This window comes from Mustela putorius, unplaced genomic scaffold, assembly GCF_011764305.1.
Source record: "Mustela putorius furo isolate JIRA1106 unplaced genomic scaffold, ASM1176430v1.1 tig00003962_pilon_pilon_pilon, whole genome shotgun sequence".
Classification (NCBI taxonomy): Eukaryota; Metazoa; Chordata; class Mammalia; order Carnivora; family Mustelidae; genus Mustela; species Mustela putorius.
Window position 1 is genome coordinate 23,916,942 of NW_025422106.1, and position 27,317 is coordinate 23,944,258.

Below are 27,317 nucleotides of genomic sequence, written 5' to 3' on the forward strand. Positions count from 1 at the left end.
CCAGAACTAAGTTCCTCAAGAGTAAGTATCTGTGCCTATTTTTTATTTACTAATGTATATTTCTTCCTTTTCTTTTTTTTTTTTAAAGTAAGCTCTACTGCCCAATGTGGGGCATGAACTCACTCCCCTAAGATCAAGAGTCACATGCACTACTGACTAAGTCAGCCAGGCGCCCCTCACTGATGTATTTTTGCTAAGCATCTAGCACAGTGGCTGGCACAAACAGATGTCCAATAAAAATTCACTGAATGTTTTGGGAAACTCGTTTCAATTTTCTATTTATGTATGTACATACTAGGCTGTGATATAAAATAGTATTTTTTTTAAGATTTTATTTATTTATTTGACAGAGATCACAAGTAGGCAGAGAGAGAGAAAGAGAGAAAAGCAGGTTCCCACCGAGCAAAGAGCTCGACTCAGGGCTCGATCCCAGGATCCTGAGACCATGACCCGAGCCGAAAGCAGAGGCTTAACCCACTAAGCCACCCAGGTGCCCCTAAAATAGTATTTCTTACTGAGGACGTTAGTCAGTCAAGAGAGTTTGAAAAATACTGGGGTTAGACTATATGACTTCTAAAGTCCTTTCTCAATTTGAGCACCTATAAATTTCTATGTGTAGCTAGTAAATGCCCACTATATCTTTTGGGAGATAGCAAAGTTCACAGCCTAATTTCTGTAGCAAGGCATAGATTATTGAAACATAACACTGACACCAAAAAAGTCATTAGCATCCCCACCTGTTCTGTAATAGTAGGTTAAGAAAAACTGGAAATAGCAAGAAATATAAAATCTGAACTTAATCCTTCTATGAAAAAGAGATAGAAAGTGAGAGCAAATGACAAAAGAGAACATTTTCTCGATCAAAATTTCCCAGGTTAAAGCTTTCACACACTTACTGAAGAAGCGACGAGGAGTGAAGAAAGATATCCTTTAAAGTGTCTGCCGTAGAAATTGTGTCCTGAATGGACTTTGGGAGCAAAGACCATTTCTGAAATATATATGATTTCCACTCATCCACAGGCAGATCCATTCTACCTCAGGTCTCTAAAATGAGTAAGAAAATAAGGAATTCAGATTTCTACAAATGCACAGTCTAGGAAAAAAAAAATCAAGATTTCACTCAAACAAATGTGATGCAACAAAAATCATTCTTGTGGTCTTTTCCTGTAGTTTCCATGCTGAGAATCTATTTTCTCTCACACGTATTCACTGAGCATCCTTTTATTTAGAAATATTTACTGAAGGCCTACTTTGTTCCACACACCAGGCTTGCCTATTAAACCTCCATCTTCCCAAGCTCCTCAGGTGAGAAACCCGAGACATTCCAGATTTTTCTCTTTCCCCAGCTATTAAATTAACAAACGTTTCTATCTCTTACACAGTTCAGATTTTTCTTTCAGTTCCCAGATCATTTCTTTATTCAAGTCCTCACCATCTCTGGTCTGGCATTCTTTCCAGTGTCATAACTAGTCTCCATGGACTCAATTCCCTACCCTACCTCCTAAATTCAATTCATCCTCCATATTGAAACAGATGTCAGTCCTCTGCCTTAATCAATGAATGCTCCTCCAAGCATTTATGAAAGCCCAGTACAAATCTGACCCCTGGGCTCATTTTCTAATGCCCAAGTCTCACCTCCTCCTTTGTACCCTACTGTCCTGAGCCACTTAAAGCCATCCTTAGCTTGCCAGGCTATTCACCTCCCTAGTTTTTGCATAGGTTATGCTTTCTTCCGGGAGCATCCCTCCCTCAGAGTCCGCCTCGCAAATTTGCACACACCCTTCAAGACCAAGTTTAAGTGGCACCTCCTCCAGGAAGCCTTCCCTGATTTTCCATCTGCGACCGCAGTACACTTTGTATTTCTCCTGAGGCCCAAATCATGTCTACCTGGAGTTAGGGCTACTCACTGCGGTAGCTCCCTCGACAGACTATGCTCTCCTCTGAGGGCAGGGACCGGATCCTATTTACCTTCGCAGATTCCCCTTGTGCCAAGCTCAGGGTCTAGCAATGGCGGGAGATCGGCACTTGGATTGCCGAAGGAATCAAGTTACTGCTTTGCCTACGGCTAGCAGCAGAGGTGTCAGGGAATCGCTCTCTCTTCGGGGCTAACAATTGGTCGGCGCAGCAAAAGCCCGAGCCAGGTTTTTTTCCGAGAACCGTCTAGGAAAGCTCTCGGGACTGGACCTCACGCCCAGAAAAAGAACCCGCGTCATCCCTGGCGCGCCCCACGGCTCGGGCCCCGCCCCCAGGCGCAGCAGTGGCGTGACGAGGTCCTGAACCCGGGCTTTTGCATGTCACGTGGGCTGCTCGCAAGTTCTCGGCCAATGCCGTGGCTGCTCCGCTCCTAAACCCGCCCTTGTGCCTTGCGCATGTCAGAAGGCGGGGGTGGTGCCTGCAGCTACTTAGCCCAATAGCTTGTGAGCGCGCGGGGTCCCGGGAGTGAGCGGGAGGTGCCGAGGAGCGGGAGCGCGGGAGTTGGCGCAGCGCAGTCATGGTGGGCCACCTGAGCGAGGGGGCCATTGCGGTGAGGAGACACCTGCGGGCAGCGGGGCTCGGGTGGCTGTGGGCCCTGGGTTTGTGGGGTTGGAGAAGGGAGAGAGGAGCTGGAGGCGATGGGGAGAAAAGGCGGGAGAAGATTGGCGGGGTTGGGGGGGGACCGTCGGGTGACTCCCTACAATTCTCACCATCTCCTCGAAAAATTTTTACTCTTGTCTTTTAAACATGTCCATGTTTTTTCTACTTAAGAAAACGAAGCAGAATTAACTTGATCGTCCCCCATCACCCTCTTTCTGTCCCCTATCCACGGCCTAACTTCTCTAGAGTTGTCAGTTTTCATCTCACCACCCGTTAACAGACTCCAATCCGTTGTTCCCTCCATCACTATAGAAAGAACCTTGGCAGAAGTTAGCAGTGCTTCCAAGTCGTTAAATCTAACAGACACTTTTCAGTTTTTAACTTAACCTGAGTTCTCAGCAGTGTTTGAGAGTTACTCCTTTTGGCCAGTTTTGAGCATTACTTCTTTCTGGTAACATTCCTTTTTGGCTTCTCTGACTTGGCTTGGCTTGGCTGGTCTTTCCTCGTCTTATTTGCCGGTCCCTCGTTGTAAGTTTTTGTTTACTCAGGGTTATGTCCTGTCCTAGGCCCTTTGCTACCAAGACAATCCCATTACCAACTATGTCGGTTGCTCACGCATTTCTTTTTCCGGAGCCACCTGTACTCTGAAAGAGAAACCTCTGTAATATGTCTGCCTACCTGATACCTCAAAGGCATTTTAAACTCATTGTGTCCCAAAGCAAATCCGTTATTCTGCTAAGTTTGGGCCTCTTGGTGTTCCTTGTCTGGATCAATATCTCTATTATCCATCAAGATATGCTAGCCAAAAATTGTGGAATCATTCTTCCCGCAAACTTCCATCACCTTAGATGTTCAGTTCATCACCCAAATCGGTGTTTTACCTCCACAACGTATTTCTTAAATCCATCTATTTTTCTTCCACTCTGGCACCACTGTTTCTTGCCTGCACTACTGATTTCCACCCAACATAAACATCTTCTCTATCCATTCATCTATCAGTGGACACTTGGACTGCTTGTATACTGCCGCAACATGGGGGTGCATTTCGAAATAGTGTTCTCGTATTTGGGGGGTAACTACCCAATAGTGCAGTTACTGGATCCTAAGGTAGTTCTGTTTTTAACTTTTTGAGAACCTCCGTACTCTTTTTACCCAGTTTGCATTCCCATCAGTGCATGAGGGTTCCTTTTCCACATCATCCTTGCCAACACTTGTTTCTTGTGGTGTTAGTTTTAGCTATTCTGACAGGTGTAAAGTGATAGCTCATTATAGTTTTGATTTGCATTTCCCCGATGATGAGGTATCTTTTTCATGTGTGTTGAAATGTAATGTTGAGGGGTGCCTGGGTGGCTCAGTGGGTTATAAAGCCTCTGCCTTCAGTTCAGGTCATGGTCTCAGAGTCCTTGGATCAAGCCCCGCATCACAGCGGTCTCTTTGCTCAGCAGGGAGCCTGCTTCCTCCGCTCTCTGCCTGCCTCTCTGCCTACTTGTGATCTCTGTCAAATAAATAAATAAAATATTTTTTTAAAAAAATGTAATGTTGAAAAGTAATGAGTCATTACTTTTTCGTGTGTGTTGGCCATCTGGATGTCTTCTTTTGAGAAATGTCTGTTCATGTCTTTCTGCCCATTTTTTAATTGGATTATTTGTGTTTGGGGTGTTGAGTAGTAGCAGTTTTTTATATATTTTGGATACTAAGCCCTTCTCAGATCTGTCATTGCAAATATCTTTTCCCCTTCAGTAGGTTGTCTTTTGGTTTTGTTGACTGTTTACTTTGCTGTGCAAAAGCTTTTTATTTTGATGTAGTCCCAGTAGTTTATTTTTGCTTTTATTTCCCTAGCCTCAGGAGGCAGACCTATCTAGAAAGATGTTGCTACTGCTGATGTCAGAGAAATTACTGCCTCTGCTGTCTTCCAGTATTCTTATGGTTCAGCTGTCACATTTAGATCTTTAATCCATTTTGTTTGTGTTTGTGTATGCTGTAAGAAAGTAGTCCAGTTTCATTCTTTTGCATGTTGCTGTCCAGTTTTCCCAATCCCATTTGTTGAAGAGACTGTCTTTTTCCCATTGCGTATTCTTTTCCTGGGCTTTTCTGTTTTGTTCCATTGGACTGTGTGTCTTTTTGTGCCGGTACCATACTGTTTTGATGACTGTGGGTTTGTAATATAACTTGAAATCTGGAATTGTGATGCCTCTGGCTTTGTTTTTCTTTTTCAAGATTGCTTTGGCTATATCAGGTCTTTGTAGTTCCTTACAAATTTTAGGATTATTCTAGTTCTGCGAAAAATGTTATTGGCATTTTGATCGGGATTGCATCAAATGTTTAGATTTCTTTGGGTAGTATAGACTTTTCAACAATATTTATTCCTCTAACCTACAAGTATGGAATGTCTTTCCATTTCTTTGTGTCTTTCTTTTTTCTTTTTTAATTTAAATTCCTGGTATATTCTGTATTTTTGCAGGTTCTTTTCCATCTGCCTGTGTGGTTCTTCACGCTCCCCTCCCTGGGTAATATCAATCTCAGCTCAGTTAGTTTTTCAGAGAAACCTTCCTTAACTTACTAGCCTAATTCCCTTTATTTTGAGACCATGATTCCTGCTTGTTCATGTATTACCTGTGTGACTTTGGGCAAGACACTAAACTTTGCCTTTTCTCTTCTGTAAAATGAGGGTAATTATACCTAGTGCCTATTGCCTAAGGTTAGTGGGAGAATTAGGTGAACTATTACATTTAAAGTGCTTTAGTTCATGCCTGGTACACAGTAAATGTTCAGTATATGTTACCTCTTAATATCGCAAATGTAATTTTATACTTATTTGCTTTTTATTTGACTAATATTAGTTTTTGTCTTCCCCACTGGATTGTAAATTCTTGGAGGCCTGAAATTACATCTGTTTTTTGCTCAAAGTAGTATCCTAAAGACCTGGAGCAGTGATGGCAAGTTTTAGATACCCAGTAAATGTTTGCTAGTTGCATATGAGGCAGTGGAAAAAAAAAAAAAAAAGAGCTAAATGGGGAAAAACAGCTGAGTGGAGTTACTACTTGAATAAATTAGGAACAATTAAACCTGAGAATTTATTGAACTTGTAGTTCTCATTTACTTACAGCTGCTACCTTGCACCTTTAAAAAAAAAAAAAAGATTTATTGGGACGTTAGGGTGTCTGAGTATCTGCCTTCGGCTCCAGTCATGATCCCAGAGTCCAGGGATCAAGTTCCGAATTGGCCTCCTTACTCAGCAGGGAGCCTGCTGCTTCCCCTGCTTGTGCTCGCGCTCTCTCTCTCTGACAAATAAATAAATAAAATCTTAAAAAAAAAAAAAAAGATTTATATGAGAGAGCAAGCGAGAGCGCATGACTGCGCCACCCAGGAGCCCCACCTTGTGACTTTAAGGCAAATTAGGAATTGTTCTTCACTTTTAGAAAGAATGATTATGGTGTTAATAATTTGATCACTTGGTTTTTGCTGTATTCAAAACTTTGGAAACATATTTCTAGTGTTAGGTCAAGCATTACTTAAGTTTTATTCATAAATGACAAAGAAAATTTTTGTGTTTGTGGTGATAGTGTGGGGAACCTTTGCCAACTGTGATTATCATTAGCTAAAGCAAGTAGTATCATTTTCATTCAAAAGACACAGGCCCAAAGGCTAAGCAACTAACATAAATAATAGAAGCATTTGGGGCAAGAGCTAACATCATAAAAGAAGAGATTGTACATGGAAGTATTATGGTAAATAGGACAAATAGCATTTGTATCTTAATTTATTGGGTAATATAAAAAAGGGGAAGGAAACTAGTATTTTTGCCTTTTCCAGTGTGCCAGATACTTTATCTATAATAGTACTTACAGTAACTGTAAGATAGATTTTTATAATTACCTGCACCTCACAGATGAAGAAATTAAAGTGCAGAGAAGTTAAATACTTTGTCAGTGGGGTGTCAGTCAGATTTGAATACATGTGCCCTTGACTGTTACATTCTGTTGCTTTGTATTTTTTTAACTGAAGTATAATTGACATACAGTATTCTGTTAGTTTCAGGTGTTCATCATAGTGATTTGGTATTTTTATACATTAGGAGTAATGATCCCCAGGATAAATCCATTTACTGTCTGTTACCACACAAAGTTACTACATTGTTACTGACTAAATTCCCTGTGTTGTGCATTATATCTCCATAACCCATTTATTTTAGATCTGGAAGCCTGAACCCTCTTAAACCCCTTCACCATTTCACCTGTACCCCCAGGCACTCCTTACTCTTGTAACCAAGAGTTTGTCTCCTCTATGAGTCTGTTTGTGTTTTGTTTTAAAGATTCAACATGAAATCATATGTATTTGTCTTCTGTCAGGCTTATTTCATTTAGCATAATACCATGTAGGTCCACCTGTGTTGTCACAAGTGGCAAGATTTCATTCTTTTTTATGGTTAATATTCCTCTGTGTGTGCACACACGTGTGTATCTTTAGCCATTCATTTCTTTATGGACACTTAGTTTGCTTCTTTACCTTGGCTATTATAAATAATGCTGCAGTGAACTTGGCGTGCATGTATCTCTTTGAATTGGTGTTTTGTTTTCTTCAGGTACATCCCTAGAAGTGGAATTGCTAGATCACATCGTAGTTTGGTTTTTGATTTTTTGAGGAGCCTCTGTACTGTTTTCCATAGTGGCTGCACCAGTTTATGTTGCTCACCAACAGTGCCCAAGGGTTCCCGTTCATCCGCATCTTTGCCAACACTTTGTATTTTTTGTCTTTTTGATAGTAGCCAGTCTGATTGTGGTTTTGATTTGCATTTCCATGATGAATAACGGTGTTGAGGATCCTGTGTGTCTGTTGGCCATATGTAGGTCTTTGGAAAAATGTCTCCTAAAGTCTCTTGTCCATTGTTTAAATTGGGTTTACTTTGTGTTTTATATGCAATGTTAATTTGGAAAATTTAAGGCAATTTTATGTTAAGTGTACATATCATGTTGTATGTCCCAGAAGATTTAATCTTATATTCACTTTATGATGACACAAATTAAAAAGAATAATAAATTAATACATGCATGTGGTTTTAAAATCAAATAGAACAGAAAGGTGTTTTATGGAATTACTGACTTTTTGTGCCACCCTGCCCCAGTTCTGTTCCCTAGAAACTTAAAAAAAAAATCACCTTTATTGAAACTCAGCACTGGTTTACACTTAATAGAAACTGTAATGTATATAATAAGTCATCAAGATGTGTGCAGTTTGATGAGCTTTGGCAAATGTATACAGCACTCTGATCTTCTGCTCCTTGCCTAGTCCTTGCTTCCAGCGTAGGTAAACAAGAGTTTTGATGTCTGGTTTATGTCTCCAAAGGTTAGTTTGATTATCTAAAACTTCATGTAAACTTGTGTCTGGCTTCTTTGTCTCAGCAAAATGTTTTTTGAGATTTATCCATGTTGTTTCAGTAGTTTGCACCTTTATTGCTGAGTAGTACTCCATCATGCAAATAAACATAATTTGTTTAATTTACCTGTTACTGTTAAACATTTGGGTTATTTTCATTTTTTGGCTGTTATAAATGAAGATGCTATGGACATTTATGTAAAAATCTTCTTGTGAAAATATATTTTCATTCCTCTGGGATAAATGCCTAGGAGTGTTGATTAATTGCTGGGTGGTATGTTAAGTGAATGTTTGTAAGAAATTTCCAAACTGTTTTCCATATCCATGCCAGCTCTCAGTTTTGTCATCTTTTTAATTCAACTATCCTAGTGAATGTGTAGTGTTTGCATCTGTGTTCATGAGTGTTATATAGGTCTGTAGTTTTTCTTTTTCTTTTTCTTTTTTTAAGATTTTATTTATTTATTTGACAGAGAGCGACAGAGAGATCACAAATAAGCAGGGGGGGGCGTGGGGGAAGCAGGCTCCCCGCTGAGCAGAGAGCCTGATTCGGGGCTTGATCCTAGGGCCCTGAGGTCATGCCCTGAGCCCAAGGCAGAGGCTTAACCCACTGAGCCACCCAGGTGCCCCTGTGGTTTTTCTTTCTTAGAATGACTTTATTTTTTCTTTGAGGTAAACCTAACATCATAAAATGAGTTGGAAAGTGTTCTCTTTTATTTCCTAACATCGTTTATGGAAGATTAATTTTTTTTTAAAGATTTTATTTATTTATTTGATAGATCACAAGTAGGCAGAGAGGCAGGCGGGGCGGGGGGTGGGGGTGGAAAGCAGGCTCCCTGCTGAATAGAGAGCCCAATGCGGGGCTTGATCATAGGACCCTGAAATCATGACCTGAGCCGAAGGCAGAGGCTTCCACTGAGCCACTCAGGTGCCCCTCATTTCTTTTTCTTTTTTTTTTTTTTTCTTTTTTTGGTCTTTACATGTTAAGGAAAAATTTACCAGTAAAACCACCTGGACCTAGTGTTATCTCTTTAATAAGTATAATAGTATCTAGCTTCTCTACATTTTGTATGTCAGTTTGATAATTTGTGTTTTTCAAGGGACTTACCCACTTAATCTAAGTTGTTTCATAAAGTTAATTTTTTTTTTAAGGTTTTTATTTATTTGACAGAGAGAGACACAGAGAGAAAGGAAACACAACCAAGGGAAGTGGGGGAGGGAGAAGCAGGCTTCCTGCCAAGCAGGGAGCCCAATGTGGGACTCGATCCCAGGATCCTGGGATCATGACCTGAGCCAAAGGTAGACCCTTAAGGACTGAGCCACACAGGCGCCCCTCATAAAGTTATTTCTAAAATCCCTCATATATACGTGGTTTATTGTGATGCATTTTTCAATCCTTTTTTTTTTTTTTTTCATTTTTCCTTTCTGATATTGAGAATATTTGTTTTTCTTTTTCTTAATCAGATGAGGTAGAGGTTTATCAGTTTTATTGATCTTTTCAGCGAAGCAACTTTTGGTTTGTTTTTTCCTGTTGTTTATCCATTTTCTATTTTATTGATTTCTTGCTCTTTTTAATCATTCCTTCCTTCTACATGCTTGAGTTTAGTTTATTCTTTTTCTGGCTTCTTATGGTGGACGCTTAGATCATTGATTTTGGACCTTTTTTCTTCTCTAAACATTTAAGCTCTAATTTTTCTAAGCATTGCTTTGGTGAATCCAATACATTTAGATAGATTGTATTTTCATTTTCATTCTGTTAACAATACTTTCTAACTTCTCTTGCAGTATCTTTTTCCACCAGTGGGTTATTTAGAAGTTTACTTTTTACAGGGTGCCTTGCTGGCTCAGTAGGTAGAGCCTGTGACTCTTGATCTCTGGGTTGTGAGTTCAAGCCCCAAGTTGGGTATAGAGATTACTTTAAAAAAAAAAGTTTACTGTTAAATTTCCAAATATTTCGAAGTTTTCTAGACAGCCTGTTGTTGGGATTTTTTTTTTAAAGATTTTATTTATTTATTTGACAGACAGATATCACAAATAGGCAGAGAGGCAGGCGGAGAGAGAGGAGGGAGCAGGCTCCCCGCCAAGGAGAGAGACCAATGCGGAACTTGATCCCAGGACCCTGGGATCATGACCTGAGCTGAAGGCAGAGGCTTTAACCCTCTGAGCCACCTAAGCACCCCTGTTGTTAGGATTTTTAGTTTAATTCCAGTGTGGTCAAATAACATACTCTCCGAATTCAGTCTTTTAACATTAACATTATTGAGACTTGTTTTATTTCCCAGGGTATGGAATCTTGATGAAAATCTTCTAGGCATGCTTAAGAGACTGTGTATTCTGCAATTGTTAGAAGATTTAATTAGGTCAAGTTGGTTGATAGTTTAATCTTTCACATTCTTCTACATACTTATTAAAAAGATTTTATGTATTTATTTGACTGAGATCGAGAGATCACAAGTAGGCAGAGAAGCAGGTGGGGGAGGGGGGGCTAGCGGATACAGGCTCCCTGCTGAGCAGAGAGCCCATTGTGGGGCTTGTAGGGCTCGTCGCAGGATCATGACCTGAGCCGAAGGCAGAGGTTTAATGACTGAGCCACCCAGGTGCCCCTACATTTTTTTTTTTTTTAAATCTATTTACCCTATCATTACTGAAAGAACAGTGTTGAAACCAACAATTCTAATGGTGGACTTGTCTATTTCTCCTTTTAATTCTGTAGGTTTTTGCTTCATGGATTTTGAAACTTTGTTATTAGGTGCATACATTTATCATTGTGTCTTCTTCAGGAATCAACCCCATTATTATGAAATGTCCTTTTTTATCTCTGATAATATTCCTTGTCCTGAAGCCTTCTTTGCCTGCCAGTAATGGTATATCTTTTTCCAATGTTTCATTTTTAACCTCTTTATTTTTATTTTTTTAAAGATTTTATTTATTTGACAGAGAGAGCTCACAAGTAGGCCGAGAGGCAGGCTCCATGCTGAGCAGAGAGTCCGATGTGGGGCTCCATCCCAGGGCCTTGAGATCATGACCCTAGCTGAAGGCAGAAGCTTAATCCACTGAGCCACCCAGGTGCCCCTAACCTGTCTCTTTATATTTGAAGTGTATTTCTTCGGCATTGTGGTTATTATTTTTTTAAGATTTTATTTATTTATTTGACAGAGATCACAAGTAGGCAGAGAGAGGAAGGGAAGCAGGCTCCCTGCTGAGCAGAGAGGCCGATGTGGGGCTCGATCCCAGGACCCTGAGATCTTGACCTGAGCCGAAGGCAGCGGCTTTAATCCACTGAGCCACTCAGGCGCCCCTGAAGTGTAATTCTTGTAGACAGCAAATAGTTTGATCTTACCCATTCTGACAATTTCTGCCTTTTAATTGGAGTCCTTGAACCATTTACACTTAATATAGTTTGGCTTTAAGTTTTATATTTTGCTTCTTGTCCCATCTGTTTGTTGTTGTTGTTGTTTTGCTCTTACTGACTTCTGGATTATTTATGTTTTATGATTTGAATTTATTTCCACTATTGATTTATTAGCTGTACTCTTTGCTTAACTTTTTCAAGGATTGCTTTAGAGCACTTCACCCTCATTCGGATCCCTATCACAAAATAGACTGGGTGGTGCAACAGCAGATTTAGTTTTCATAGATGTGGGAAATCTGAGATTGAGGTTCCAGGAGATTCAGTGCTGGGTGAGGGCTGTGTTCCTGGCTTGCAGCTGCCGTCTTCCTGTGTGCTCACATGACCTCATCTTTGTGGGAAAAGAGAACCCTGCTGTCTCTTCCTCTTCTAGGGGCAATAATTCTGATATGGGGTCTTCATCTTCATGACCTCATTAAAACTAAGTACCTCCAGGGACACCTGGGTGGCTCAGTTGGTTAAGCCGCTGCCTTCAGCTCAGGTCATGATCCCAGGGTCCTGGGATCGAGGCTGCATCGGGCTCCTTGCTCAGGGGGGATCCTGCTTCTTTCTCTGACTCTACCTGCCACTTTGCCTGCTTGTCCTCTCTCTCTCTCTCTGACAAATAAACTCTTAAAAACAAAACAAAAACTAAGTACCTCCAAAGGCCCCCATCACACTGGGGGTTGGGTTTCAACATACGAATTGGGGGAGAAGAGACACAAATATTTAGTCTAAATATTTAGTGGTTCTCTCTCTCTCTTTTTTTTTTTTTTTGTTGAGTATGGTGGATACACAACATTATCTTAGTTTCAGGTGTGCAACACAGTGATTGGACAACTCTGTTTCTTATGCTACACTCAACATCGAGCATTTTGATCTCAGAATACTCTTTTTTTGGGGCACCTGGGTGGCTCAGTCTGTTACACATCTGCCTTCGGCTTAGGTCATGGTGGAATGGAGCCCCACATTGCACTGGGCTCCCTGCTCAGCAGAAAGCCTGCTTCTCCCTCCTTCACTCCCCCTGCCTGTGTTCCCTCTGTCACTGTGTCTCTCTCTGTCAAATAAATAAATAAAATCTTAAAACAAAACAAAAAAAAAACTTTTTTCACTTAAAGATTTTTATTCGGGGTGCCTGGGTGGGTCAGTGGGTTAATCCTCTGCTTTCGGCTCAGGTCATGATCTCAGGGTCCTGGGATCGAGCCCCGCATCGGGCTCTCTGCTCGGCAGGGAGCCTGCTTCCTCCTCTTCCTCTGCCTGCCTCTCTGCCTACTTGTGATCTCTGTCAAATAAATAAATTAAATCTTTAAAAAAAAAAAAAAGATTTTTATTCATTTAATTAATTATTTTAGAGAGAGACAGAGAGTGACCGCACACTCAAGCGGGTTGAAGGACAAAAGGAGAAAGTCTTTTTTTTTTTAAAGATTTATTTATTTATTTGACAGAGAGAGATCACAAGTAGAGAGGCAGGTGGAGAAAGAGGGAAGCAGGCTCCCCGCCGAGCAGAGAGCCCAATGCGAGGCTCGATCCCAGGACCCTGAGATCACGACTTGAGCCTAAGGCAGCGGCCCAACCCACTGAGCCACCCAGGAGCCCCCAAAAGGAGAAAGTCTTAAGCAGACTCCATGCCCAGTGCCCATGCCCCTGACCCTGACATGGCCTGATCTCCCAACCCTGAGGTCATGGCCTGAGCCAAAATAAAGAGCTTGACAGTTTGAGCCACCCAGGCACCCCGATCTTAAAGTACTATTAAAACATCGTTTTAAGGGGCACCTGGGTGGCTCAGTGGGTTAAAGCCTCTGCCTTCGGCTCAGGTCATGATCCCAGGGTCCTGGGATCGAGCCCCATGTCGGGCTCTCTGCCTGCCTCTCTGCCAACTTGCGATCTCTGTCAAATAAATTTTAAAAATTTTTCAAAAAACATTGTTTTAAGATGGAACTTTTTTTATAAGATATCTACCTTACCATATTTGAAATTATAACTGAAATATTTATACATTTAAGGTAATAATAAACTTCTAACATAAATAACATATTGGGATGCCTGGGTGGCTCAGTCAGTTAAGCAGCTACCTTTGGCTCAGATCATGATCCCAGGGTCTTGGGATTGAGTCCTGTGCCGGGCTCCACGCTCGGTGAGGAGCCTGCTTCTCCCTCTGCGGGCTACTCCCCTTGCTTGTGGTTGCGCTCTCTCTCTCTGACAAACAAATAAATAAAACCTTTTTTTTTTTAAAGGCAATAACATGTTTTGTGAAAAAAACACTATTATATTTCGAAACAAATAGAAAATTGATATTGTTTTACATTTTGGCACATTGCTTTAACATCTGGCTTTAGAAGATATGACAGCTAGATTTTCATATCAGCTTCTGCATTCAGTATATTGATATTTTTTGAGGGGGTGATCTCTGAAGGAAATCTGGCCTCAGGTATGTAGTTGGAAAAAGAGGAAGTATTTTAATATTTCAGGCTTCTTTTTTGATTCTTGTGATATTATAATATAATAAGGAACATGTATTTGGTCTTGGGGCATCGGGGTGACATAGTCAGTTAAACATGCAGTTCTTGGTTTCAATTCAGATCATGGTCTCAGAGGCTGGGATCGAGGCCCGAGTCCGGCTCTGTACTCAGTCGATTCTCTCTCCCTCTCCCTCTGCCCCTCCCACTTGTGGTCCGTGAGCTCACTCTGTCTCTCAAATACATAAATTGGGTCGGCTTTAGCTCAAGCGGTTACTTCGCGTGCAGTCTTCAAATACATAAATAAATCTTAAAAAAGGAGAAAGCGTTGGAACTTTCAACCCTAAATTCCCCCTGTCCTGCCACTGTCCCCCAGGGAGTCAGGAGATGGATCCAGTCACCAATAGTCAGTGATTTGATCAATCATGCCTAGGCAATGGGACCTTCAGAAACCCTGAATGGCAGGGATCAGAGAGCTTATAGGTTGGTGAATGCATCTACATGCTAGGTGGGTCACACACCCCAGACTTCACACAGGGGCAGAAAATCCTATGCTCCGTACCCTTCCAGACCTTGCTCCTATTTACCTCTGCATCTGGTGGTTCATTTGTATCCTTTATAATATCTTTTATAATAAACCAGTTACATGTTTCCCTGAGTTCTTTGAGCCTGAGGAGGGGGTCATAGGAACCCCCAATTTGTAGGCAAGTAAGGCAGAAGTGTGGGCATCCTAAGGACCCACTACTTGAGGCTGGTATCTGAAGTAAGTCAGGGATGGTCTTGTGGGATATCCTCTAACCTTTGGGATCTACACTAACTCTAGGACAGCCACTTGGTGTCTGCAGAGAATTGCTTCACGTGGAAACCCACACATATGGTGTCAGAAATGGCTGTGAATAGACAAAGTTTTTCTCTAATTCTATATCAAAACTCAACAAATGGTAGTTTCTTAAAGGTTATTTGAAATGTAAAATTGGTCTATGTTGTGGCGCCTGGGTGGCTCAGTCGAGTAAGCATCTGCCTTCAGTGCAGGTCATGATCCCGGAATCAAGCTCCGTGTTGGGCTTCTGATCAGCAAGGACTCCTTCTTCAGCCTGCTTATCCCTCTCCATGCTGCTCCCCCTGCTTGTGCTTGCTCGCTCATGCTCTCTGATGAATAAGTAAAACCTTTTTTAAAAAAAAAAGGTAAAGGGGTGCCTGGGTGGCTCAGTGGGTTAAAGCCTCTGCCTTCTTTCAGCTCGGGTCATGATCCCAGGGTCCTGGGATCAAGCCCCGAGTCCAGCTCTCTGCTCGGCAGGGAACCTGCTTCCTCCTCTCTCTGCCTGCCTTTCTGCCTACTTGTGATCTCTGTCTGTCAAATAAATAAAATCTTTAAAAAATTAAAAAAGTAAATAACGTGTTTTTGAAAAACAGCTATATTTTTCAAAACAAATAGGAAATTGTATTTTCCCTGTCTTTCTGCCCCTCCCCCTGCTGATGCTCGCTTGCTCTCTCTCTCTCAAATTAAAAAAAAAAAAAAAAAAAAGAATTGGTCTGTCTTGCATTTTGAATGGATCTTTTGCCTCTGCATTATTTATAATGCCATGCATTGGTCATTTGGAAAATGCTGACTCACTGCATTATGCAGATCTTCCAAATATTGATATGTTTTATTATATAACCAGAATTTATGCTTATTAATCTTACTAATTTAATCCGAAAAGTTTGTAAACATGGAGAAGCTGTAAAGCTCATTGTTGGTGAATAGAAGTTTTCAAAAGTTTTGATTTCACTAAAAAACCCTTTTATAATTGACAATAACTGTCGTTTTCCTTAAGAACAGGTTCACCTTATTTTTGAGAAAATATTGGCTGAATTCTGAAGTTTGAATAACCAGTTTGTCCTTTGGCCTTGCAAATAAAAATGGTGTTCTGTAAAAAAGCAGTTGGTTCAACTCACAACTCAACTGCACGAATGCTTTTCCTTGGGGTAGCAGTTAGTACTCTAGTGTGCCACAGAAGTACTTTTTGCCTACTTCCCATACTGTTAACAGAGTATTTTAAAATTTTTAAAAATATTGAGTTGTGGGGCACCTGGGTGGTGCTGTTGGTTTAGCGTTTAACTCTTGGTTTCAGCTCCAGTCATGGGATCAAGCCCTGTGTCAGGCTCCACACTCAACTTGAAATCTGCTTAAGAACCTTTCCCTTTGTTTCTCCTACTTGCGCGCCCTCTCTCTCAAATAAATAAATAAATCTTAAAAAATATTGAATTGTTTGTTTGTTTGTTTTATAAAGATTTTTTATTTATTTATCAGAGAGAGGGTGGGGAGAGAGCAAGCACAGGCAGACAGAATGGCAGGCAGAGGCAGAGGGAGAAGCAGACTCCCTGCTCAGCAAGGAGCCCGATGTGGGACTCGATCCCAGGACGCTGGGATCATGACCTGAGCCGAAGGCAGCTGCTTAACCAACTGAGCCACCCAGGCGTCCCAAAAAATATTGAATTGTTTTGGCAGACAGTTAATTTACTTGCAAATCAGCTGATCCCTCAGAGATTGGAATGGGTCTAGAATAGCTTTTGCTTTGGTGTAGTTTAGTTCTGCTTCTAAAGCATGCCCTTTCTGGGGTTTCTCCTGAATGCAGCAGATGTTTATTGAGTTTTCTGTCCTCTGGCTGGTTAGAACTCATCTAAATTCTAGCCTGTGTGAGCTCCACTAATTTTTCAGTTTATAACTCTAATAACTCTTTGCCTGGTCTTGTAGAATCTCATTCTTTGTATGCACAACTTAAAATTCAGCCAGAGACTCAAGGGAACCCCTCTATAGGTTATTGAAGCTCTTTCTCGGTGTAGCTTGCTCATCTCTGGTACTCTGCATCCATGAAATCCAGCTAACTTGCTTCCCTAAACTCTGATCTGTGCTCAGTAGGGATACGCATTCCTTCTTGGGTTCCCTTGTCCATTCTGTGATCTAAAAGTACCTCTGTGCTGAAGGCCAGAATGGTCATAGGGTTCCCCTCATTTCAGTGATCACAGTCTTGGTCTACTTGTTGTCTTGTATTTGAAAACAGTTTATATTTATTTACTTATTTATTTATTTGACAGAGAGACAGGGAAAGAGGGAACACAAGCAGGGGGAGTCAGAGGGAGAAGCAGACTTCCCACTGAGTAGGGAGCTCGATGCAGTGGTCCGTCCCAGGACTTGACTTGAGCGAAGGCAGATGCTTAACGACGGAGCCACCCAGGCACCCTTGAAAACAGTTTATATATTTTTGTCCAGGTTTTAGTTGGTGGTTGGAAGAGCTAGTTTGGTACCATTTATTTCAGCATAAACAAAAGTAGAGCCCAGAGAACCAGTCTTCATTGCTGTTAGTTTTTCCAGTGGTTACTTTTATTTATTGACTTTTTAAAGATTTATGCATTTATTTGAAAGGGAGTGTACATGCATCACAGTGGGGAGGAGGGGCAGAGGGAGAGGGAAACCTAAGCAGACTCTGTGCTGAGTAAGGAGCCCAAGACGGGGTCTGATCTGAAGATCCTGAGATCATGACCCAAGCCCCAAACTGAAACCAAGAGCCAGATGCTTAACCAACTGCATAGCCAGGCACCCCCTGATATTACCTTTAAATTATTTTTATTTGGGGGGCACAGAGGAAGAGGGAAAGGAAGAGAGAATCTTAGTGTGGAGCCTGATGTAGGGCTCCATCTCACAACCCTGAGTTCATAACGTGAGCTGAAATTAAAGAGTCAGATGCTTAACCAACTGAGCCACTCGGGCGACCCTTTTTAAGATATTATTTTCATAATTGCTAATGGAGTTAAAAGATTTAAAATTCAAAAGGTATGAAAAGAAGATTGTGTGAGATCTGCCTCTCACATGTGGCCCTCACTCATCAGTTTTCTCATCAGAGGTAACCAGTATTATATAAACATCTTTTTAAGGCTGCATGATACTCTTTTAAGGATTTGCCATACTTAGCTAATTCTCTTTAATGGGCACTATGGCCAAATCAGTGTGCTGTTCTGAATAAGAAGTACATATGTAACCCCTGTATTTTGGATGTAGTAAGTGTATCCTTGTTGGCAAGCATGTATCTCATCTCTATGATTTTATGATTTGTCCACAGTGATAAAACTTAAATGATTTTCAGATGATAAGCTCCAAAAAGCCTCTTGGATAATGTTCTCTGTAGCTTATTCCAAATACCACACTGTAAAAATATGTCAGATTTTGGTCATGATTTAAAGGTGTATCTCATTCTGTTTTTACTCTTTCAGGCCATAATGCAACAGGGAGATACATCCATAAAACCCATCCTCCAAGTCATTGTGAGTACCTTTGAATATTTTATGTCAAACATTTAAAAAAGTTGGATGTAATTATAAGTTACATTTGATGAAGCACACACAGATTTGTCCATTTTAGGAAATTCTCTCCATCATCCCAAAAAGTAGCTTAGTCTTGTAACCCTAAGAAAGGAAGCAGGCCTTTCTTTTTTCTCCCCCCCCTTTTTTTTTTAATATCATGCTAGCCAGAGCTAACTTTGGGGGTTCAGATTTGAGGCTTTGCCTTTCTGTTCTTTCCACAATTGATGGATACTGTAGTGCTACCCATAATTACTCCTGCCTCCTTACTTTTCTTCCTGCCCTGAGGTTTGTCTTGCTCAGATCTGCCTGCAATGAATGTAACTGCTTAAAATTCTTCATTAACCCTATCATTCATTTAAGGGGTTCTTAAATTTTAGGGAGAGTTTAAAAAACGCACAGAAGCAGCATCATGAATCATACCTGCAGATTCTGAGTCATAGGCCTAATGACCTCCCAAACTTGGTTACTCCCAAACTTGCTGCCACTTGTCTTAAAGCTCTGTTTGTGTATTTCACTTCCTTTGGAGAGCTGCTCCTGATTTCCTTTAACTTGTGATAAATGTCTTGGCTTTGCCCCCATGTCATGTGCATAACTATCTTATGTCTCTTTGCCTCTGTCTCTGCCTCATTTGTAAGCCCCTTTGGGGCAAAGATTTTTTTTTTTTTCCCATTTTGTATTTTTAGCATGTTTTCTATGTAGCACCTTGTCCTGTCCTTTTTAAAATTAATTTTCAATCAAATTTGAGTTGAGAGCGAACAGAAGAGTATTGAAACTCATTTTATTCTCTTCTAGGTTGTGTTTAATAATGTTAACACAGAGACGGTGGTGGGAAAATCATCAGATCCAGTTTTCTTTTGCTTGGGTTTAGGTGTCAAGAGAATGGGCAAGCAGTTCAGTGTTTGTTGAACTAATGGCAAACCCACTCTTCTGCCACTTAAGTTGACTTATCCCTGGAGACTGGGAAGACAACCTGACTAATGAATCAAATTTTCTCTCCTAGAACATCCGTCCCATTATTACAGGGAATAGTCCACCTCGTTATCGACTGCTTATGAGTGATGGCTTGAACACTCTATCCTGTAAGTATGACGTATGAACCTAGAAATTTGCATTTAAATAACGAAAGAACACGCGGCATTTTGACTGCAATAATTTGGGGCATTTCGGAAGTGTACATTTGCTTGGCCATGCACTTCATTCAGACAGAATTACGGCTGGCAGAGAGCATTCTCACAATAGCCTGGATCTAGTGGAAAGCTGCCACTTGGCTTAATTAATTTTCTCTAACTGGTGCTCTGTTTTCTTTGATTAATTTCCCTCAGGATGGTATTGACATTTAGTGAATATAATGGGTTAGGTGTCCCATACTTGCCTTTTTGGGGATTTATTTCTGTGTTGGAAACTTTACAAGGGAGAAAGAGAATTTGCAGACTATTGCTTGCTATCTCTAGTCACAAGGTGAAGAACGTGGAAGAGACTTTTTAGTCTTTGTCATGAAACTTGAATGATGGAAAAAATTATTTTGGGCACTTTAGGAAATACATTTCAAAGTACCAGCTGATGTTTAATGCAGTAGATTATATTGTTTTTCACTATGCAGAATCTGAGTGGTTTTACTTTCAGAAACATAGTCAAGGCATTGTTTTCCCTTGCGAGTCCAGGTGTGATCAGCCTTCAGATTGTCCTGCCTGAAATGCTGTGGGGACTAAAGTTATCTCTATGCTTTTCAGCTTTCATGTTGGCAACACAGTTGAACCCTCTCGTTGAGGAAGAACGATTGTCTAGCAACTGTATTTGCCAGATTAACCGATTCATTGTTAACACCCTGAAAGATGGAAGGTATGCAGTGTTTTTCTTTCTTTTGGGGGGGTTTTCTCTGGGTTTATTGTGTTGTGGAATGGGAACTAATTTTTCAACAGAGAAGTCCATTGGATGCCAAAATTCATTTAGGAATCAAAGACAATGATGAGCTTTCAGCTAAGAGTTTACAGCTATTGAGATTTGAACTTGGGTGACTAAAACATGGCACCAAAGGAAGAGAAATATGGAAACAAATTGGAAATTTCAAAGCAAGAGATTAAAGCAGAATGCAGAACTTTTATTTCTAATCCCTTCAGAAGCTCTGTTTTTATGATTTGCTTTTGAAGTATCTGTTAATGAAAAAGGGTTACTTATAAGAGCAAAACTGATGTGATTAATTATGTAATGCTGCCCCTTTTTTGCAATCTTCAGTCTTTCATGGTGAACTTTATTCAGCTAATGTAGAGTGTGCTGAATACTGATAGATGCTACATGCTACAGGTGCCGTGGTTAGCAGCACTGTCACTCCTGGGTAACTGTTGCTAAAATAGGACGTTTTTTGTTGGGGAGAGGCTTTTAAGTTTTTTATTTCCAGTCACAGAACACATGGGAAACAAATGTAGCAAGCATTCCCTTCTTAATAAGAGTATGTCAGTGTATGTTACCGTAGTATCTGTACGTTTTGCTTTGTATTTGTTTGCTGTATCATTGTCCTTCTTTTGACTTTGAGCTTCTCCATTCTTAACCTTGGATATCTTTTATAAACAGCAGATGATTTTAGAGATCAATTTGAGATTTAGTTGGTGAGTTTATTCTGCTTAATTTATTATTGATTTTTTTCTTAATTTTTGTGTTTTTACCATGTTTTTGCTTTATTTTCTTTCTTGCCTTGGATTGATTGAATTTTTCCTTTTTTTTCATCTACTGGTTTGAAATGTATTTTATTTGTGCTGTCTTTTGTTTTTCATTTTTTGTTTGTTTTGTTTTGTTTTGTTTTGTTTTTTTAAAGATTTTATTTATTTGACAGAGATCACAAGTAGGCAGAGAGGCAGGCAGAGAGAGAGGAGGAAGCAGGCTCCCTGCTGAGCAGAGAGCCCGATGCGGGGCTCGATCCCAGGACCCTGGGATCATGACCTGAGCCGAAGGCAGAGGCTTTAACCCACTGAGCCACCCAGGCGCCCCATCATTTTTTGTTTGTTTTGAAGATATTCTCACATTAAACAAAAATTCACATATGAATTAACAGAAATTCTAAAATAGGTCTGTATTTTTACCATCCTCTTAAATAAAGTACATGTCTCAAAATGGTCTATATTCAGTGTTTTAGGTCAACTTTTTTTATTTCCTTGAATTAGTATATTCTCTATATAGACAGCCATTACTTAAACTTTCCCATAGTTAGTTTCCCTTTGTCTCCTTCATCACACTCCTTCCTTTTTAGTTCAGTTCTCATTTTCCTGAAGAATATCTTTTAGCAGCTCTTATAGGGAAGGTTCGTGAATGATAAAAATCTGTCATCTAAAAATGTCTGTTTCATTCTCAGTTAAATGAGTTTAGGTGTGGAATTCTAGGTTGATAGTTTCTTAGTTCTCTGTAGCATGTAGTGGGATCCTCACCCACTACATGAATTTTGTGTTCTTGTCATTCTGTTCCGTAAAACAACTTCTTTTATACAAGTAACATATACGTAAATTATAAAACTCAGATGAATAAGGATTGGCTCCATTAGTAGAGCATGCAACTTCTGGCTGTAAGTTCTAGCCCCACACTGGGTGTGGAGCTTACTTCAGACAAAACAAAAGAAACAAAACAAACAAACAAAAAACAACAATTAAGCTTACATACACAGGGGTGCCTGAGTGGCTCAGTGGGTTAAATAAAGCCTCTGCCTTCGGCTCAGGTCATGATCCCAGCATCCTGGGATTGAGCCCTGCTTAGGGCTCTCTGCTAAGCAGGGAACCTACTCCCCTTCCTCTCTCTCTGCCTGCCTCTCTGCCTACTTGTGATCTCTGTCTGTCAAATAAATAAATAAAATCTTAAAAAAAAAAAGCTTACATACACAAAAATAACTGTAATTCCACTGTCTATGAATAACTAGTCTTAAAAAATTTTTTGTTATCCTTCCAGAATTTTTCTATAAATGTAAGTACTTATAAGTTTTTACTTTTTAAAAAAAAAATTCATAATATGGTTTTATATTCTTTTTTTAATAGTGGTCATTTTTACATGTCCCTAGATAAACCTCTGTGTCATATACATATATGTAATTCATTTGGGGGGCAGCAGGCAGAGTAGGCAGAGGAAGCAGCAGGCTCCCCACTGAGCAGGGAGCCCAGTGTGGGACTCAGTCCCAGGACCCTGGGATCATGACCTGAGCCAAAAGCAAATGCTTAACCAACTGAGCCACCCAGGCATCCCTCCTTTATGTCATATATTACTTAGTCTGTAATAATTTACCATATTTACCAATTTATTTGTACCAAATTATTTACCATATTTACCAATTTACCATAATTTAGTTAACATTTAATATTATATAGTATTTCACTATCTGAAAATTTTCACCAGTGCTTCTTAGAATATATTCATAGCTCTTTGTGTATTTTTAGGAAATAAAATTATTTTAATAAAAATGACACAGAGAATCATCGATTTAAGCAGTGTAATAAAAGATACAAAGAAGGAAAAAATTGTCAAAAATTCATAGAACCCAGAAATAACTGTATCATGATTTAGTGAGCATCATTCCAGATATCTCATGGTGTGCATTTATCAATTATTGGTGGATAAATAGAAATAATTTTGATAGTGGAATGACAATATATATATTGATACTGCTCTCTTCCTTCCTGAATATATCAGTCCAAAGCCATTAGGTGGGGCCAGGCAAGGTAGATGTTTACAAGGGAGGGATGATGGTGGCGATGGTGATGGCATGGAGCCAGGTATTAGCCCAAAGTGAGGAAGGTATCTTCGTGGGCTAGACAGCGGGTTGGAGAGAGATAAGGAGAACACAATGTGGGGAGAGGGTGGCCATGGTCCAGAATGGGTTGTCAGAACCCAAGTAGGGTAAGGCAAGAGTCTGTGTGGCTGTTGGACGCTGAGCAAGGGATAAAGGCATCTGGGGGTGTGGGGGTACGGCCCAGCAGCAGATTGTTGGGGGAGAGGAGGTTCTTTTTTTTAAATAGGGTGTTGGTGGTCTTAGAACTAGGTTTGGAAGCTCTAGGAAGGAGCATTCGGAGGAGAGTGCCCATGTGTGTAGCAGTGGCAGGTGGTGACAGGAGATTGGTTACCTGTGAGGGGAATTGATCTAATAAATACAGTGAAGGCTATGAGAGATAGCCAAGGGAGAAATCTGTGATTCTGGATTAGAATGGAAGGTTTCAGAGTGAACTCAAGGTTTTGGTCGATATGAACATTTAGTTTGGGGTTTTAAAATGACACTTTTTTGGAGTGCCTGGGTGGCTCAGTCGGTTGAGTGTCTGACTCGATCTCAGCTCAGGTCTTGATCTCAGGGTTGTGACTTTCAGCCCTTTTATTGGACTCCATGCTGGGTATGGAGCTGACTAAATAAATAAATAAATAGTTCTCTCTCTTTTTTTATTGTATCTCATTTCAACTCAATTTATTTAAACTAAATACAAAATTTCTCCCATCTCCTACTCCTTGCCTATAACAACCACCAATGTGTTTGTTCTCTGTATCTATGAGCTTGTTATTTATTTCTACGTGTTAAGAGAGACTGTACGGCAATTGCCCTTCTCTGACTTCACATAATGCCTTGGAAGTCCATCCGTGTTTTCACAGATGGCAAGACTCTGTTCTTTGTTATGGCTGAATAATATTTCTGTGTGTGAGAGAGACAATTTCTTTTTTTAAAGATTTTATTTATTTATTAGAGACAATTTCGTGAGCAGTGGGGAGGGGCAGAGGCAGAGGGAGAAGCTGACTCCCAGCCACTTGGGCTCGATCCCAAGACTCCCCATCATGACCTGAGCTGAAGGCAGACAGTCAACCAACTGAACCACTCAGGTGCCATGTGTCACAGTTCCTTTGTCCATTTATCTGTTGGTGGACACTTACGTTGTTTCCATATGTTGACTTTTGTAAATAGTGCTGCAGTGAACATGGGGGTGCATATATCTTTTTGAGTTAGTACTTTTGTTTTCTTCATATGAATACCCAGAAATGGATTGCTGGATCTTACGGCAGTTTGATTTTTAACTTTTTGAGGAATCTCCATACTGTTTTCCATAGTGGCTACACCAATTTACATTTATACCAACAGTGCACAAGTGTTCCTTCTCCATATCCTTCCCAACAAGTGTAATTTCTAGTCTTTTGAATAATAAACATTCTAACAAATTTGAGGTGCTATCTCATTGTGGTTTTGATTTGCATTTCCCTGATTCATGATGTAGAGTATCTTTTCATGCACCCGTTAGCTAACTGTTCCATTGTCTTTGGAAGGACATCTGTTTAGATTTGGTGGATGTATGAGTATACATATATTGTGCATGTATGGGTGTATTCCCTAGATCTGTCTGAGAGGGCTTTGGAACAGCAATACCCCAAAAGCTGTGAGCCCACTTAGCACCAGATCTTGGTTTCTGAATGCCATTTCACACTAAAAGGAACTAGGACTTCTTGGAGGGTGGCTTGGTACAGGCTTGGAAATTACAAGATGAGCCTGGAATATCTTAATGTGTCAGATGGTAAGGAAGTGCTCAAAGGGAGATGGGACCCTGTCAAAAAGAGAAACTGGCTTACAGAATCTTACACTTGCCAAATCTAAGGCAACTTATAAACCACAATAAAAATGGGAACAGAGGGGGAATGGACATTTTTAGAGAGTATGTGCTATGGTGAGTGCTGTGAATTGTGTAAGACTGATGAATCACAGACCTGTACCCCTGAAACAAATAATACATTCTATGTTAATAAAAAAAAAATGGGAACAGATTATAGCCTGTTAAATACAATAGGAGTTCATAAGTCCATACTGAATAGAGGAATAAAATGGGGGAAGAGAAAGGCTTTTTTTTTTTTTTTTTTAAAGATTTTATTTATTTGTCAGAGAGAGAGAGGGAGAGAGAGCGAGCACAGGCAGACAGAATGGCAGGCAGAGGCAGAGGGAGAAGCAGGCTCCCTGCCAAGCAAGGAGCCCAATGTGAGCTCGATCCCAGGAGGTGGGGATCATGACCTGAGTCAAAGGCAGCCGCTTAACCAACTGAGCCACCCAGGCATCCCGAGAAAGGCTTTTCGTAAAACAGAGTGCCATCTAACAAATGTAGAAGGAATGATGGGATTAGAAAAATAGCCCTTTGGTAACCAACACGGGCTTAGTTTATACAGGAAACAGCTGCTGTGGCTGCTCTCACAAATTAACACAAACTTGGTGGTTTGTTGTTGTTAAAGGTTTTATGTACTAGACAGGAACACAAGCACGGGGAGGAGGAGAGGGAGAAGCAGGCTCCCCCTAAACAAGGAGCCCCAGTGTGAGACTCCATCCCAGGACCCTGGGATCATGACCTGAGCCAAAGGCAGATGCTTAACCCACCGAGCCACTCAGGCGTCCCAAACTTGGTAGTTTATATCAACAGAAATTATTTGCCTGGAGGTAGAAGTTGAAATCAGTTTCACTGGGCTGAGATCATGGTGTTGACAGTGGCATGCTCCCTCTGTAAGCTCTAGAGAAGGATCTATTCTTTCCCTCTTCCAGCTTCTGGTAGCTGTTAGCATTCCTTGGCTTTTCATTACCTCAGTCCAGTCTCCGCCTCCACGGTCCCATTGCCTCCTCTCTGTGTCAGCTCTGCCTCCCTCTTACAGGGATACATGTGGTTGCTTTTAGGGCCCAGCAGAGGATCCAGGATAATCTTGAGAAATTTCAGTCCTTAATCACATTTACAAAGTCCCTTGTCCCATTCACAGGTTTCAGGGATTAGGAGGTGGATATCTTTTGGGGGGCCATTCAGTCTACCACAGATGCAGAAAAGGGTGAAACTTTGCAGAGTAACAAGTTATTTATGGGGTTAAAGTTCCTACCCACAACTTAATTACTAATTGTTAAAAGGAGCAGAGGCAGAGCGCCTGGGTGGCTTAGTGGGTTAAAGCCTCTGCCTTCGGCTCAGGTCATGATCCCAGGGTCTTGGGATTGAGCCCCGCATCTGGCTCTCTGCTCAGCAGGGAGCCTGCTTCCTCCTCTCTCTCTGACTGCCTCTCTGCCCATTTGTGATCTCTGTCAAATAAATAAATAAAATCTTAAAAAAAAAAAAAGAAATGAGAAGGGTTTTAGAAAAATTAAAAAAAAAAAAAAAGGAGCAGAGGCAACGTTATAGTGGAAGAACCTGGCAGACAGCCCCTTACTGCAATGATTAAGGTTAACATTACCAGCAATGGGACAAATAGAAAATGTGTATTACCTAATAGGATGCAATGAGAACACAGCATCACTAATATTTTGCCAAGGATGCATAATCTGTATTTAATCATGAGGAAGCCTTAGGTAAATAAAGGGACATTCTACAAAATAAGTGACCTCTGATTTCTTTCTTTCATTTGCTTATTTGAGGGAGAGAGTATGAGCCAGGGAGGGACAGACTCCCAGGGAATAAGAGCCAGGGAGAGAGCAGACTCCCTGCTGAGCGTGGAGCCTAATATGGGGCTTGATCCTAGGACCCCAAAATCACAACCTGAGCTGAAATCAGGATTCGGATGCTTATCTGACTGAGTCACCTAGGTGTCCCAATGACCTCTGCTTTTCAGATTTCAAGCATGAAAGTAAAAAAGTTGTATACACTGAGAGACTGTTCCAGATTGAAGGAGTCTTGAGAGATTTGATAATTAAATATAACAAGTGATCCTGGACTAGATCCTTTTGCTAATGACATCATTTAAATAGTTGATAAAACTTGAATAGATTCTGTGAATTAAATGGAAAAATTCTTTGGTTATGTTTCAAGTTCATTGACTTAACCAGGCTATGTCTTAATGTCAGTTGTTATTACTATTTTTTTTTTCTGTTATATGATATGCCTTTCAGTCTGCAGAGTCTTTAATGCTATTTTCTATTTCATTTGAGCTTTAAATTTTACTTATATACTGTCCTCCCTTTGTGTCTTCAGTTTGCTTTAGTCTTTTTTTCTAATGCATATATTGAATTAAGTCAAGATTTTGCAACATAATAGTAGTTCAGTTCTTACCTTTCTCCTTGCTGTTTTTTGACGTTTATCATGTTTAAGTGTTAGATGTATAATGGTAATACTTTTGCTCTACTTTTGTCTTAACTTCTTGAGCTCCCTTTTTCTTCCCAATCTCTTGTTTTATCTCATCTTTTGGGTTTTATTTCATTAAATTCTTAGTCCTATTTCTCAAACCACTGTTGGAAA

The 27,317-nt window shown here is 40.4% G+C and overlaps 2 protein-coding genes across 5 annotated transcripts in view; one reads left to right on the plus strand and one right to left on the minus strand.

Annotated features, from left to right (window-relative positions):
* Positions 1–2,252, minus strand: part of SMYD4 (SET and MYND domain containing 4) — a 53,810-nt gene extending 51,558 nt beyond the window's left edge. For 2 of the 3 annotated variants that reach the window (XM_045070000.1, XM_045069998.1), the window contains exons 1-2: positions 1,969–2,252; positions 897–1,044 (exon numbers count right to left, since the gene is read on the minus strand). In XM_045070000.1, coding sequence (XP_044925935.1) covers positions 897–1,030 — 134 coding nt within the window. In that variant the 5' untranslated portion in view covers positions 1,031–1,044; positions 1,969–2,252. Of the gene's footprint in view, positions 1–896; positions 1,045–1,907; positions 1,929–1,968 lie in introns of those variants that run through there. The other variant, XM_045069999.1, reaches the window with a different exon arrangement.
* A 121-nt stretch (positions 2,253–2,373) lies between these two features.
* The window catches only part of RPA1 (replication protein A1), a 77,634-nt gene continuing 52,690 nt past the window's right edge, over positions 2,374–27,317 (plus strand). For both annotated transcript variants that reach the window (XM_004746853.3, XM_045070022.1), the window contains exons 1-4: positions 2,374–2,524; positions 18,040–18,090; positions 19,130–19,208; positions 19,860–19,968. In XM_004746853.3, the coding sequence (XP_004746910.1) occupies positions 2,492–2,524; positions 18,040–18,090; positions 19,130–19,208; positions 19,860–19,968 (272 nt within the window). In that variant the 5' untranslated portion in view covers positions 2,374–2,491. The remainder of the gene's footprint in view (positions 2,525–18,039; positions 18,091–19,129; positions 19,209–19,859; positions 19,969–27,317) is intronic.